Here is a 16,941-nt window from a genome sequence, read left to right as displayed (position 1 = left end):
ATAAAGTTTACCTTGACCTTGAATCCATGGACCCACCCACATCCTATACTGTACATCACACCCATCTATGCATCAAAGATCCTTAAACTGCACCGCATTCCACGCCTCGCCAAAAAGTACGAGATGGTATACTTTTGGTTTCCTATAATCGTATTTTGTCAGATCTCACGGACGTCCTGTAATCTGTACGTTGCCAGATCTCGGTGAGAGAAGTGTATGTGAGGCTTGTTGTGTTTGTGAGGATTGGTTCCAATATTCATTTCAGTGACTAGTATCATGTAGCGAAAGAAAGAAGCGGTCATGATCTCATAATCATGGCCACTTCACTATTGGAATTAACCCATTTTGGGGCGGGAACCACTGTTGGTGTTTTAAGCATTATGATATACTTTAGCTATTGAGAAATAGCAGATCTACAAGCTCGTAGCGCGCGCTAGATCTAGCTAGATCTGCTATTTTGTTAAAGTCGGGAAAATGTGGCGCAAATTTTTGATATATATTTCAGAATGAACGCTATTTACTAAATATTGGCTTCTGGGGGGGGGGGGGGGTCCCTGGAACTACATATTTTGAGATGGGGGTCCGTGGCCCAAAAGAGATAATTCTGGGGGTCCTTTGACATGAAAAAGGTTGAGCGCCACTGACAGAGAAACATGTATATTAGGAAAAATGTTAGGATTTAGAAGCCTTTTTTTAAATTTAATTTAATTTAATTTTAATTTCTCCCTCGCGTGTTTGGGGGGCAGCGGTGGCTGAACGGTTTGCGGAGCGGTCTTGATATCGGAAGGTCGCTATAGTTCGTATCCCCGGACCGGCACGTTAAAAATTACCACCGCTGAAGTGCCCTTATTGGACAAGGCATTGAACCCTATACCATGAAATGTTCTATGAGCAGGGCCTGGCTGTAACAAGTTCTTGAGCTTAGTCCAGTTACCCTGGGTAGTACCTTTGTCTCCTTGTGTGTCCATCGACAACACCCCCCCCCTCCCCCCCTCCCCCACTCCCTGCAGACAGTGCTCACCCGTCCGGAGGTCCAGGTGCAGTTTGTCCCCCCCCGTCCCCCCCCAGTGCTCACCCGTCCGGAGGTCCAGGTGCAGTTTGTCCCCGTCCCCCCCAGTGCTCACCCGTCCGGAGGTCCAGGTGCAGTTTGTCCCCGTCCCCCCCAGTGCTCACCCGTCCGGAGGTCCAGGTGCAGTTTGTCCCCGTCCCCCCCCAGTGCTCACCCGTCCGGAGGTCCAGGTGCAGTTTGTCCCCCCCCCCAGTGCTCACCCGTCCGGAGGTCCAGGTGCAGTTTGTCCCCGTCCCCCCCCAGTGCTCACCCGTCCGGAGGTCCAGGTGCAGTTTGTCCGTGTCTGCGTTGTAGACTCTGCTGAGCTCCAGCTCCATCTGGAAGGTCTGGCCGCGGCGGATGATCATGTCGTCGCCGTGGAACTGGTCCGTGTGGTGCTCGCTGCGGTTCTGACCCGCCTTGGAGCTCAGCAGGTCCACCGAACACACCGTCAGCTTTGTCTCTATCTCTGGAGAGAGGGAGACAGAGAACACACCGTCAGCTTTGTCTCTATCTCTGGAGAGATGGAGACAGAGAGATGGAGACAGAGAACACACCGTCAGCTTTGTCTCTATCTCTGGAGAGATGGAGACAGAGAGATGGAGACAGAGAACACACCGTCAGCTTTGTCTCTATCTCTGGAGAGATGGAGACAGAGAGATGGAGACAGAGAACACACCGTCAGCTTTGTCTCTATCTCTGGAGAGAGGGAGACAGAGAACACACCGTCAGCTTGGTCTCTATCTCTGGAGAGAGGGAGACAGAGAACACACCGTCAGCTTTGTCTCTATCTCTGGAGAGAGGGAGACAGAGAACACACCGTCAGCTTTGTCTCTATCTCTGGAGAGATGGAGACAGAGAGAGGGAGACAGAGAACACACCGTCAGCTTGGTCTCTATCTCTGGAGAGATGGAGACAGAGAACACACCGTCAGCTTTGTCTCTATCTCTGGAGAGATGGAGACAGAGAACACACCGTCAGCTTTGTCTCTATCTCTGGAGAGATGGAGACAGAGAACACACCGTCAGCTTTGTCTCTATCTCTGGAGAGATGGAGACAGAGAACACACCGTCAGCTTTGTCTCTATCTCTGGAGAGATGGAGACAGAGAACACACCGTCAGCTTTGTCTCCATCTCTGGAGAGATGGAGACAGAGAACACACCGTCAGCTTTGTCTCCATCTCTGGAGAGATGGAGACAGAGAACACACCGTCAGCTTGTCTCTATCTCTGGAGAGATGGAGACAGAGAACACACCGTCAGCTTTGTCTCTATCTCTGGAGAGATGGAGACAGAGAACACACCGTCAGCTTTGTCTCTATCTCTGGAGAGATGGAGACCGAGAACACACCGTCAGCTTTGTCTATCTCTGGAGAGATGGAGACAGAGAACACACCGTCAGCTTTGTCTCTATCTCTGGAGAGAGGGAGACAGAGAACACACCGTCAGCTTTGTCTCTATCTCTGGAGAGATGGAGACCGAGAACACACCGTCAGCTTTGTCTATCTCTGGAGAGGGAGACCGAGAGATGGAGACAGAGAACACACCGTCAGCTTTGTCTCTATCTCTGGAGAGATGGAGACAGAGAGAGGGATACAGTCAGATAGTTATTTTGCCCCCTCCCTGGAACCCCCTCAAAGACCTGGAGCTCAATGGCCTAACTCAGTGTTCTTCCCTAACTTTTTCTTTGGCTCGAGACCCAAAAAGAAAGATTTGAAGTGGGGATTTGAAGCCGGGACCGACTCTAGTGAAAATAGCAGATGTTCAGCGACTTGTATAGTCGATATTGTCAATGAATGTAATTACTAATTATTGCATTTAGAAAAATCATTGACATTGTTTTAATTCATGAAGATTTTCCCTTTTTTTTTTAGCTGGAATTTTTTTTTAATTAAAAAACATTAAGGGATATTTATTATTTATACTCACGACCACCCACTAAATATGATTCTGATCCTGATGAAAATGACTCACAAACTCCCAGTGTTTGTGAACAGTGACCCATTAACTGATTGTTTACTTTAATGACGGTTACACACATCATCCCCTCTTTCCTTTCATACCTTTCATCTCGGTGTCGTCCCCGCTCTGAGGCAGCGGCTTAGCGGGAGGCTCTCGGGGAGCGGTTTGGGTTTGGTGGGAGGTTCCTCGGGGCTGACGAGCGGCGCCGGAGGTTTGATCAGCTCCACGCGGTCCGTGACGTCGGTGCCGGCGGCGAGGCGCGGCTTACAGCAGCACGGGCACAGCTTGTGGTACCAGCGGCGGCAGCCTCCTCCTCCGCATCCTCCTCCTCCCTCCTGCTTCTCGTCGCCCTCCTCGTGAATGGTCAGCTCCACCCGGGTGGGCGGGGCGGCGGCGGCGTGGAAACGCCCCACGTCCGCCGTGCCCCGTGGCACCATCCGCTCACCTGGCATTCTGATTGGGTAAGAACAAGAGGGTGTCAAAGAAAGATAATATGGCATCCATAAACACAGCATAGTAGTAGAACGGTGCACTCAGTAGACACTCCCCCCTTCTCTCCATCGTACTGATGTCTTGTACAGTGGTTCTGGGGACCCTCAAGGGGTCGCCAGATGTTTAGCGCCACCTGGTGGTCACCAGTTTAGGCTTTGGTTGCCAATTCGCCCATTATAAAAAAAAAGAAAGAAATTGTAATTCTATATGCATGTAAATGTGCATGTCATCACCTGTATACACCAGATTAGAGGAATTTTCTAAATATGGATAAAATAAAATTGGCAAAAACTTAAACTGTTTTAATGTGCAACATTGTTTTCTCACTCAAGCGTAAACAAACCAACATACAAATTGGCCAAATTATACGCAAGAAAGAGACAAACATTGTGAAAATAGCCGACAGAGAGAGAGAGAGAGTACGTTATCTTTACTACACAGATGTATTTTCCAATATGCAACAAAAGCACAGCTCGGAGTAGAGTCGCTGCTTCTTCGCTTGGAAACGAGCCAGCTGAGTTGGTTCGGACATCTGGTTAGGATGTATGTGTGTGTGTGTGTGTGTGTGTGTGTGTGTGTGTGTGTGTACGTGTGTGAGTCAATTTAACAATGGTGCAGACGATCAGAAATCAACAGAGTGAGCGACGTTTGCGCTACTGTATGCCGAATTGGAGTACTTTTTTTTCCTCCCTGGAAATAAAAACGTCTGTGTTTCCGAGGCTAGTTAGATGTCTTTTGGGCGTCTCCCTATGCCTATGGCCTTGGATCACCTCGGGAAGTTACTAATGTTTCTCTGGAGAGGGAAGTCTGGAGCTCTCTGCTGGAGATGTTGCCCCCGCGACCCGACTCCGGATAAGCGGTTGAAGATGGATGGGTGGATGAACAAAAGCACAATTGTTCGGGTTGTATTTTATTTCATTTTAGTCTTCAAGTTTTCTGTTCACACATTTCTTAATTCCAGTAGGCCAATAGGCTTAGCCTACATATATTATTGTACATACATTTCTTACTTTGGATTGTTTTTATTTGACACTTGCCTTGGCAATGAATGCACATGTTTCCCTCGGCAGATTGGAATTTAATTGGGAGAGGGAGCGAGGGAGATAAAAGAAGAAAGAGAGTTAGAGAAGATAAATGTGGTCGATGGTTGGACAACAGACAGACGGTGTAGAGAGAGATACACCAACAGGGTGAGGTCGGTCACTGGGGTGGATGAATGGAGGAGGGAGAGAGAGATACACCAACAGGGTGAGGTCGGTCACTGGGGTGGATGAATGAATGGAGGAGGGAGGGAGAGATAAAAGCCACGGGGAGAGATGGGAACCGTGTTGAGAAAACAGATAAGAGAATCGAAGAGAAGCAGGGCTTGTCTCAGAAGAGCGAATGTCTGTGGGTGCAAATAAGGTCTAAACTCCATAACAGGAGTTGTTGTTGGTCTACATAAGCATGTCAGTCAGAGTCAGTGGTCAGGTCATGGTGTGTATTGTGCTGTGGTTTAATGCTCCACTAAAAGATTCGCATGAGTTTCATCATCTTCATCTCTCTCCTCAGTTCCTCCTCCTCTCTCTCTATTGTTCTCCGAGATGGTTGGTACTCATGACTTTGTACTGAATGTGCTTGTCTATTATTTCTTGCATTCGTTTTTCCCACAATTACCGCATTCCAGACTTGCACTTTTCCCCCGACCGGCTGCCTTTTCTTCGCAAAGCATCCTGGGTGTATTTAGCCTTTTGTCCAAAGTCACCCAGAACTCCCCCGAGCAGTACTGTACTGTACTACGGTACCTCCTCAGTCCTCATACGAGCTGTCGGATTCCATCTGCTCCATTCTGCCCATGCAGCTGCTGGGGTAGCAGAGCAACGTGTGTGTGTTTTTGTGTAAATGTGAACACAGATTGGGTGTTAACCCATTCTGACCTGAGATCAGATTCATAACGAGGTTTCCACTGGACACACACACTGGGTCTGATCAACCCATTCTGACCTGAGATCAGATTCTAAAAAAATGTCAGTCGTTCTTCGATTTTTCAAAAATAGCAGACCTACAAGCTCGTAGCGCGCCACTCGGTGGCGCGCTATGAGCTTGTAGATCTGCTATTTTTCAATAGCTAAAGCATAACATGATGCTAACACCAACATGGGTTCCCGTTCAGAATGGGTTAACGCTACAGTGCTTCAGTGTTGTGCATTCATCATTCTGTCACCCCCGCGCACGCAACTCCTTATATCCTACACGATAATCATCTTCTTAGTTCAAACACAACATAATCACACAACGCGGCAAGTGATTCCAGCACAGTATATTACGGACCGTTTGCTCTTTTGTTTTTTAGATTTATTTTCTTTCTTTATATTTCATTTAAAACTTTCTCAACAATTCCCGGTCCTCTATGGGGTCTCCTCTGATACACATAATGTCAAGCTGCTTTTTTTCCCGGTCATTTTGTGGGGGGGGGGCACTGAGGGGGCCACGCAGTAAAAGTAAATGAATCCACAAAACGGACGAACGTAATTTGTATTGTTTACCTATTTATAAAATATTAGCGTGACTTTCGTTCAACTTTGACCCCTCCATCACATGGAACAATTTTTGGGCGTATAGTGATATGGACACAAGAAACATAGTTCTGTGTGATAGAGGGGTAAAAAAAAGAACGAAATATTTTAGAAATAGGTCAACAATACAAATGACGTTAGTTTTGTGGATTCATTTACTTTTACTGCGTGGCCCCCAGTGCCCCCCACAAAATGACCGGAACTACTTAATATTCACCAAAACCAGAGCAGAACTCCCACCACTGGACTCAATCGGGCAATCAATGAATACAGTTGCAACCACTATATTAATGGCAAGTATTTCATACAACTTAAGTTAAAGAAATCTGAACTATCCCTTTAAAAAGCGGTTTGTCACTCACGACCGACCCTTTCCGTGGCTCCCGACATGCGTTGCGTTGCGGGTTAAAACCCTGTGAGGTCAGGGTTAAAGGTCAGGGTTTGGGGTTTAGGGGTTAGGGTGTGTCAGACTAATGCCTGTCAGGCTGTTAGTAGCACGTCGACCAAACACATGCACCCAATTAACAGAGACCGCCATCAAGAATCTGAGTCAATTTCCCCATGTACTTACATACATAAAGAATGTGGAAAAAACCCCCTCAGCCACTTGCAGTGCAACATTTATAACACATCAAGCCTATCGAAGGCTTCTCTATCATTAAAACTGACAATTGTCTTTGTTGAATGCCCGGCCTATAGCCAGAGAGGATTCAAAACCCTATCGTCTCCACCGTGGCGGTGGCGGTGGTGGGCTGGAACTTTAGCCTCGGCACCACCCCCCCCCCCCCCCCCCCCCCCCCCCCCCCAGCGCCTTACCGTGGGTTGGGCTATATTAATATACAATGCATAGGCCAAGCATGGGCTCAGAGTCAAATGGCATACAGTACAGTACGTGTCCTGATATTAAAGTTACAAAAATAGTTTACAATCAGAGGAAGGACAGAGATACTTCTCCACTACAAATTTCCCCGTTCTTTCTTCCCGTCCGCCTCTCCCTCAATCTAAACATTAAAGGCAACACTTGGACTGAAGCCTATAGCGCTGTTAAGTCTCAGCCAATATAACCCAAACACTTGGGACTTTGGTTGGCTCTTGTATAAAACAGCAGCCAAGCTGTAATGAGCTGCTGGTGAGGAGGAGAAACTCTCTCTCTCTCTCTCTCTCTCACTAAACAAATACACAAAGCAATATGTTTAGTCGAGCTTGTTGCCTCTCATAGATATTCGGCAAACAAGATGTTTGGTGCAGTCAGTGTGTCGAACGATGTTAGAACATCTGTTCAACTCGGGGATGCTTCTCTTGTGTTTCACAGTAATTTAGTGGGTCGGGAGTGGCTTATTGTCAGTATCACCCAGGAGTCTGTCTCTGTTACAATGCGCTAGGCTAGACCCCTGGGAGATGGTCGCTGAGGTGGAGCTACACACCTACCATCAGCTCCCAGTACTTCCCGGAGTATCGAACCCATGACCTTGTGGTCCAAAAGGCGAGAGCTCTACCGACTGAGCTACCCGGACACAAACAGTGCTGGACTTTAGCACTCCTGTGCTTGAAGTAAAGGTGTGAAAGGGTGAGGGGTCGTCGACACACAAGAGGTGTGAATGATGCCAAGCACACTTAATTAATTTGCACACTTGGGTGCATATAGATACTTTGTTGCACGCCGGTGTCACACTCACATGCTGAAAAGTACATATTTGCAAGCTCACAGCGCATCACATAATTATGCGCTTATAGATTGATCATCTAAATTTGCACAGCCATCCTGTAATAGAATGGATGAAATTGGCGTGGAAGATTTGTAGCTACACTGTGACATATATAGGCCATAATGTCTTACAAAACATCACCGTATATTAAATGATGTAGTATTACAATCATGTCAGTAGTAAGGATATACAACAACTTTGTTGTAAATGTGTCTGAATGCATCATGTTTCAGAATGATAAACTGACAATATTCTGCCGATAATGGAGCTTGCGCAAAAAATTATATCACCCACTGATTGACACCTGCAAAAGCTGTGATGACGTGACAATTAAACGGATTGCGATTACACACTTTGATGCGTTCGGCTCTGCCATGGATGGCAACGTGGTCAAGTCAGACAGTCTGAGTCGGACAAGGCTGGGGAAGACACTTTGAAAAGGTAAATATGACAGTGTGTGTGTGTGTGCGTGTGTGTGTGTGTGTGTGTGTGTGCGTGTGCGTGCGACGTACATAGAGAGAGCCTGTATTATACAGTATGTGTCTGCAGATACACGCAAGTATAATTTCTGTATAAATATGCAGTGTATCATGTCAGTGAAAAATTGTGTGTATACGTGATTTCTCAACTCTGGCCTCTCTCTCTCTCTCTCTCTCTCTCTCTCTCTCTCTCTCTCTCTCTCTCTCTTCTCTCTCTCTCTCCTCTCTCCTTCTCTCTCTCTCTCTCTCTCTCTCTCTCTCTCTCTCTCTGTCTCTCTCTGTCTCTCTCTCTCTCTGTCTCTCTCTCTCTCTCTAGTTCATTTGCTGGTCAGATAATATTCCCCTCCCTGCGGTCGATTGTTTCCAAATCCTCAAAATATTTGACAAAAAAACCCATATTACTAAATCATAGTGACTCATACAAGAAGACTGATTGAGTATATGTACTGTATTACAATATATAACATCCTCCCTAAAAACGCCCGGGCCGTCTCTTTCCCTCTGGAGGCCCGTCTACATTTACAGTGAGATTATTCAATATTGTTATACTTAACTCATTCTGACCTGACATCAGATTCATACAAGGTTTTCCACTGGACACACACTGGTCTGATTAACCCATTCTGACCTGAGATCAGATTCTAAAAATGTCAGTCGTTCTTTGATTTTTCAAAAATAGCAGACCTACAAGCTCGTAGCGCGCCACTCGGTGGCGCGCTACGAGCTTGTAGGTCTGCTATTTTTCAATAGCTAAAGCATGACATGATGCCGACACCAAAACGGGTTCCCGTTCAGAATGGGTTAAAATTATCAATATTGCAATGTAGAACTACTTCCGTTACAAGTAAAAGTCTCATATTCAAAATTTACTTGAGTAAAAGTACAAAAGTATTGTGATCAAAATGTACTTAAAAAGTACCAACGTAGAAAGTACTCATTATTGCATTTCCATTTCAGATGTTTTAAGCATCTTTTGAAAATAGCCGATCTATACAAGCTCAAATAATAATACAAATCTACAAAGTAGAACTTAGTACTTAACTAAATACTTTCAAATAAATGTAGTGCAGTAAAAAGTACAAGATTTGCCTCTTAGATGTAGTGGAGTGGAAGTAAAAGTACTCAAAATTGGAAATATAATTTTTATATATATTTAGGAATAGGAAATACTCAAAATTGTACTTAAGTACAGTACTTATACAGCAAGTAAATTTACTTTACTTTCCATCACTGGTGAGAAGCACATGGATATGACATTTAAAGGCTGGCAGGATTCAACACGTACGTTCTCCGGGTGCAGAAGAGTCATAAATGACAATTACTGTAAAGGTTCAGACACATCTTTATATTATATGAATCTGTCTTTCCCAGCTGCTCTGAGAAAAAGCTCTATTGCCAAATCAAGACTATATTCATCATTTTCCTGCTGCATTAAAATCTGTAAAAGTTCAGACACATCTTTATATTATATATAACTGCCTTTCCCCTGCTCTGAGCAAAAGCTCTAGACTGTATTCATCATCTTCCTGCTGCATTCAAATCCATGTGCTAATTACTCTGAGAGAACGAACAAGCCAGCAAAAAGAAACATAAGCTTAGAAAATGGTAGCATCTAACTGCTCTGTGTGACACATTTTAAGTCCGGACTATTTCAAATATGTGATAATATCTCAAAATGAATACGGAATTATTATAGTATAATGTTATCTCCAATGACGATACCTCAGATAAATGATGCTTTCATTGATTAATACGTTTACAGTATCGACGGTCACTGAGGTGTCAAAGTAAAGTAACTCCATAATGGATTGCATTTCTATAGTGCTTTTCCGAGTGCTCAAAGTGCTTTACAGTGGTCCATTCATTCATTCATACATTGGGAGGTTGAAGCGGCGAACAGTCGACGCCAGCGTCCTCACTTCCCACATTGTGGGGTTCAGTGTCTTTGCCCAAGGACACTTCGACATGTGGACAGGAGGAGGAGCCGGGATTCAAACCGACGACCCACGGATCATTGGACAACCTGCTCTACTGTACCTCCTGAGCCACAGCCGCCTCCCCATGCTTTTGTCATTAGGCCAAAGTGCCCCCAAAGTGCACACTCTGCCTGTCAGTCAGTCAGTCAGCTCTGCCCGGCCTCCACCACTCTGCCCCAGTCAGTCAGTCAGTCAGCTCTGCCTGGCCTCTACCACCCTGCCCCAGTCAGTCAGTCATCTCTGCCTGGCCTCTACCACCCTGCCCCAGTCAGTCAGTCAGCTCTGCCTGGCCTCTACCACCTCAGTCAATCAGTCAGTCAGCTCTGCCTGGCCTCTACCACCCTGCCCCAGTCAGTCAGTCAGCTCTGCCCGGCCTCCACCACCCTGCCCCAGTCAGTCAGTCAGTCAGTCAGCTCTGCCCGGCCTCCACCACCCTGCCCCAGTCAGTCAGTCAGCTCTGCCTGGCCTCCACCACCCTGCCCCAGTCAGTCAGTCAGCTCTGCCTGGCCTCCACCACCTCAGTCAGTCAGTCAGTCAGCTCTGCCCGGCCTCCACCACTCTGCCCCAGTCAGTCAGTCAGCTCTGCCTGGCCTCCACCACCTCAGTCAATCAGTCAGTCAGCTCTGCCTGGCCTCTACCACCCTGCCCCAGTCAGTCAGTCAGCTCTGCCCGGCCTCCACCACCCTGCCCCAGTCAGTCAGTCAGTCAGTCAGCTCTGCCCGGCCTCCACCACCCTGCCCCAGTCAGTCAGTCAGCTCTGCCTGGCCTCCACCACCCTGCCCCAGTCAGTCAGTCAGCTCTGCCTGGCCTCCACCACCTCAGTCAGTCAGTCAGTCAGCTCTGCCCGGCCTCCACCACTCTGCCCCAGTCAGTCAGTCAGTCAGCTCTGCCTGGCCTCCACCACCCTGCCCCAGTCAGTCAGTCAGCTCTGCCTGGCCTCTACCACCTCAGTCAGTCAGTCAGTCAGCTCTGCCCGGCCTCCACCACTCTGCCCCAGTCAGTCAGTCAGTCAGCTCTGCCTGGCCTCCACCACCCTGCCCCAGTCAGTCAGTCAGCTCTGCCCGGCCTCCACCACCATGCTTTCCAGAAAGGCTGGCATGGCAGCGTTCCTTGGCATGCCATGCCAGCAGGGCTGGAATCCATCCAAACTCAACGTTGCTGCTATCCCACAAACAACAACAAACAACAACAACACCACCGCCCACTTTAAATGGCCAGACTTGGCGCCACGACTGCCGATGTCACTCCTATAAAACAACCATTAAGACTCGCTGCAATTAATGCCAGATGTGTATGTATATATAAAATATATAAGTGCCTAAAGAAAGGATTCAACATAATGAATTAAACTGCTGTGCTCGTCCTTCTCTTTCCGTCTACATTCACAGTGAGAAACAAGTGGTGGGTGGGAAAAAAAAGTATTTATTCTACTTCTACAGTAATTAAAAGTATCAATATATTCCAATGTAGAACTACTCCGTTACAAGTAAAAGCCTGGTATTCAAAATGTACTACTACTACTACTACTACTTTACTTAAAAAGTACAGAAGTGTTGGCATCAAAATGTACCGAAAGTACCAAAAGTAGAAAGTAGTCATTATGCAGAACGTCGCATTTCAGGTTTTGTTTCAGCTTTCGAGGCTTCCCAATTGAAAGAGTCCTCTATGGGACAGGACTGTGTGTGGACACTAGGGGGCAGGGCAGGGTGTCCTACATGGGACAGGACTGTGGACACTAGGGGTCAGGACTGTGGACACTAGGGGTCAGGACTGTGGACACTAGGGGTCAGGACTGTGGACACTAGGGGTCAGGACTGTGGACACTAGGGGTCAGGACTGTGGACACTAGGGGACAGGACTGTGGACACTAGGGGTCAGGACTGTGGACACTAGGGGTCAGGACTGTGGACACTAGGGGTCAGGACTGTGGACACTATGGGGCAGGACTGTGGACACTATGGGGCAGGACTGTGGACACTATGGGGCAGGACTGTGGACACTATGGGGCAGGACTGTGGACACTATGGGGCAGGACTGTGGACACTATGGGGCAGGACTGTGGACACTATGGGGCAGGACTGTGGACACTAGGGGTCAGGACTGTGGACACTAGGGGGCAGGACTGTGGACACTAGGGGACAGGACTGTGGACAGGACTGTGGACACTAGGGGTCAGGACTGTGGACACTAGGGGACAGGACTGTGGACAGGACTGTGGACACTAGGGGGCAGGACTGTGGACACTAGGGGACAGGACTGTGGACAGGACTGTGGACACTAGGGGTCAGGACTGTGGACACTAGGGGTCAGGACTGTGGACACTAGGGGACAGGACTGTGGACACTAGGGGTCAGGACTGTGGACACTAGGGGTCAGGACTGTGGACACTAGGGGACAGGACTGTGGACACTAGGGGTCAGGACTGTGGACACTAGGGGACAGGACTGTGTGTGGACACTAGGGGTCAGGACTGTGGACACTAGGGGTCAGGACTCAGGACTGTGGACACTAGGGGTCAGGACTGTGGACACTAGGGGTCAGGACTGTGGACACTAGGGGACAGGACTGTGGACACTAGGGGGGCAGGACTGTGGACACTAGGGGACAGGACTGTGGACACTAGGGGTCAGGACTGTGGACACTAGGGGACAGGACTGTGGACAATAGGGGACAGGACTGTGGACACTAGAGGTCAGGACTGTGGACACTAGGGGTCAGGACTGTGGACACTAGAGGTCAGGACTGTGGACACTAGGGGTCAGGACTGTGGACACTAGGGGTGACTCAGGACTGTGGACACTAGGGGTCAGGACTGTGGACACTAGAGGTCAGGACTGTGGACACTAGGGGTCAGGACTGTGGACACTAGGGGACAGGACTGTGGACACTAGGGGTCAGGACTGTGGACACTAGGGGACAGGACTGTGGACACTAGAGGTCAGGACTGTGGACACTAGGGGTCAGGACTGTGGACACTAGGGGTCAGGACTGTGGACACTAGGGGTCAGGACTGTGGACACTAGGGGACAGGACTGTGGACACTAGGGGTCAGGACTGTGGACACTAGGGGACAGGACTGTGGACACTAGGGGACAGGACTGTGGACACTAGGGGTCAGGACTGTGGACACTAGGGGGGCAGGACTGTGGACACTAGGGGACAGGACTGTGGACACTAGGGGTCAGGACTGTGGACACTAGGGGACAGGACTGTGGACAATAGGGGACAGGACTGTGGACACTAGAGGTCAGGACTGTGGACACTAGGGGTCAGGACTGTGGACACTAGAGGTCAGGACTGTGGACACTAGGGGTCAGGACTGTGGACACTAGGGGTGACTCAGGACTGTGGACACTAGGGGTCAGGACTGTGGACACTAGAGGTCAGGACTGTGGACACTAGGGGTCAGGACTGTGGACACTAGGGGACAGGACTGTGGACACTAGGGGTCAGGACTGTGGACACTAGGGGACAGGACTGTGGACACTAGAGGTCAGGACTGTGGACACTAGGGGTCAGGACTGTGGACACTAGGGGTCAGGACTGTGGACACTAGGGGTCAGGACTGTGGACACTAGGGGACAGGACTGTGGACACTAGGGGACAGGACTGTGGACACTAGGGGGAAGGACTGTGGACACTAGGGGTCAGGACTGTGGACACTAGGGGTCAGGACTGTGGACACTAGGGGTCAGGACTGTGGACACTAGAGGTCAGGACTGTGGACACTAGGAGTCAGGACTGTGGACACTAGAGGTCAGGACTGTGGACACTAGGGGTCAGGACTGTGGACACTAGGGGGCAGGACTGTGGACACTAGGGGGCAGGGAAGGGTGTCAGTCCTCCATGGGACAGGACTGTGGACACTAGGGGGCAGGGCAGGGTGTGTCCTCCATGGGACAGGACTGTGGACACTAGGGGGCAGGGAAGGGTGTCAGTCCTCCATGGGACAGGACTGTGGACACTAGGGGGCAGGGCAGGGTGTGTCCTCCATGGGACAGGACTGTGGACACTAGGGGGCAGGGCAGGGTGTCAGTCCTCCATGGGACAGGACTGTGGACACTAGGGGTCAGGGCAGGGTGTCAGTCCTCCATGGGACAGGACTGTGGACACTAGGGGTTAGGGCAGGGGGTGTCAGGTTAGAAATGTCTCCCTTTCTTGGTCATAGAACAGCAGGGGTGGCATTGCTAGCATTTCTTAAAGTTCTTAGAGTACTAGCATTTCTTACTTGCTGTAGATAAAAGTATCCGTAGGCTATTGCAATGTAGAACTACTCTACATTGTAAGAGTCCAGAATGCAAAAATTACGTGTAGATCGGCTATTTTCATATAGTATATAGAAGTGGTTAATGTATGTTTTGTAATAATAATCTAAATCTACAAAGTAACTAGTTACGTTTTACTTTTTTTTTAAATAATTGTGGTCCAGACCACTAGCCTGGATTTCAAGGAAACGCACACTCACACACACACACACACACACACACACACACACACACACGGCTTGTTATTAAATTATACATAATTAAATACATATGAGCAGAGCTATGACATAATATATTAAACCATTCAATTCAATGTTGTTTTGATTTTACACTCTCACTCAGTCTCACTCTATCTAGAGTGGAACCAAAGACAGTTTCCAGTCAGAGTTTCTCCCCCCTTCAAAGAAAAGGAGCCTTTCTCTGAAATAAACTGTCCGGTCGATGCGCCGCTATAGTCTACATTAAGGTCAACATCCATTCCATTTAGTTGACACCTGCCTCTAAAGCAAGCAAGCAAGCAGTGAACACAGAACAGCAACTCTGTCCTAATTAAGGCTCTTGACAACAAAGTGAAAGCCCACAGCGCTGTGTAAACGTTAGCCTAAAGCCCTAAACTAACGGTTCTATGAAGAAAAGGTATTAGAGAAATACATTCTTACTTTCTAGGGGTAGTTTTCTTCCTTGCTTTGATCAGTAGGTAAAACTCGTGGACGGCGGGCTGCGTCCTTGAATGACTATCCAGTCAGTACTGTGAAACTTTGGGAAGTTTCTTTTTGAGTGCACACGCCTGGTTCTTGGACTGGAGTATAAATATGCGCGCACTGGAATGCCTACAATAGTTTGGGATGACACACCCCTCTCTCTCTCTCTCTCGCCCATCCCAGCCTATGATCCCCCAGGCATCCCAGCCTGAGCCAGCCCACCCTCACTCACTTACTTACTGCTGCGCCTCGACAAACTTGCCCAATGTCCATGCATGCCTTTGCCCTTGTGTACGCGGAGATGCAAGTGGTGCCAGTGCATCTGTGCGTGTGTGTGTGTGCCACGGGAGAGAGAGAGAGAGAGAGAGAGAGAGAGAGAGAGAGAGAGAGAGAGAGAGGGAGAAAAGTGTTATGCAATGGTGTGTGTGTGTGTGTCAGATTTTAAGGCAGGAAGGGAGTGGAAACAAGAGCGCGTAATAAAATAATACAATGCATGCTTGATTGTTAATGAAAGGAGGGAGGGTTATTGTCAGAGAGAGAGAGAGAGAGTGTGCCCACCCACAATTAGACATTTAAAAATGCTAAAATGCATCCATTAGTCTAGACAGTTTTCTCAACCAGTGGTCCAGGGATCTTTGAGGGGGGTTTCATGCGTTCCACAGCTAAATGACGGAGAGTTGGTATACCAAATGGACCTGTGTTAAATAAACATCCGTATTTTACAAGTCTACACAATTAGAGAATGTAGAAGAATTGTTATTTTGAAAACTTATTATTGTTTATATTATTAAACAAAATATCTAAATCTCATCAAATGGTGAAGTGGTCTGTGGGGCCGTGGCTCAAATGCTGAATAAATGGACCTTGAGTAGAAAAAGGTTGAAAACCACTGCTCTAAGAGGCACACACACACACACACACACACACACACACACACACACACACACACACACACACACACACACACACACACACACACACACACACACACACACACACACACACACACACACACACACACACACACACACACACACACACACACACACACACACACACACACACACACACACACACACACACACACACACACACACACACACACACGCACACACACACACGCCCCTCGCTGGCATCCTGCCACCATTGTTCCATGTCATCCAGGACACGCAGAAGCGGAACCTCAGCTATGCGTTGTTGGACCACTTCCAACCTCTTGGGTCAGAGATCTTGGTTCATCCTTCCACACATCACAGGACGTCTGACTTCCTTTGTGTATTTTCACTTCTCCTTAATACTCCCACACACTAAACTTCCCACCACCTCTAGGAGTAGGCCCTGTACAATATATACTGTATACTAGTACGATATGCAAGCTCACAGTGTGTCACTGTCAATTGTTTTATAACATTATTTTAAAATGTTGAAAGTGTGAGAACTATACTGCGTTTCGTAGGCATTTGTAGAATCGGGGCTAAATGCATTTTCAGAACATGTTTGTAACGGGGAACCCTGAGACCCTGGGCGGAAGATTAAACCGAATTCGCCCCTACGGAACTACAATGGTCTCCCATTTCCCAGTTGGGAGTTAAATATGGTTGGAGAAAAAAAAACCCCTAGAACAAGTCATCAGCAATGATGAATATAATTGCACAATGTTTGCACAACATTTGAGAGAAATGTTGGCGTTTTCATTGGAGGTGGCTGGCAGTCCAACACGTCTGCATGCCCCAAAAACAATGACGACATGTGGTGTGT

General features: G+C 48.1%; 1 protein-coding gene across 1 annotated transcript; it reads right to left on the bottom strand.

Moving 5' to 3' along the window:
- Nucleotides 1-3,113: 3,113 nt before the first annotated feature.
- Nucleotides 3,114-15,254, bottom strand: LOC308325370 (uncharacterized protein; the record flags this gene model as incomplete). The annotated part of the gene is made up of 2 exons (XM_080777854.1): nucleotides 15,142-15,254; nucleotides 3,114-3,462 (listed from the first exon to the last, which is right to left on the bottom strand). The coding sequence occupies exon 2, from the start codon at nucleotides 3,459-3,461 to the stop codon at nucleotides 3,114-3,116; it is 348 nt and encodes a 115-aa protein (XP_080633980.1). The 5' UTR covers nucleotide 3,462; nucleotides 15,142-15,254.
- Between the last annotated feature and the right edge of the window lie 1,687 nt (nucleotides 15,255-16,941).

The sequence above is a fragment of the Protomyctophum bolini genome (assembly GCF_963924005.1).
Source record: "Protomyctophum bolini genome assembly, chromosome: 12".
NCBI lineage: Eukaryota > Metazoa > Chordata > Actinopteri > Myctophiformes > Myctophidae > Protomyctophum > Protomyctophum bolini.
The sequence above is the reverse complement of the archived record's forward strand: the minus strand, read 5'-3'. Positions and strand labels throughout refer to the sequence as shown.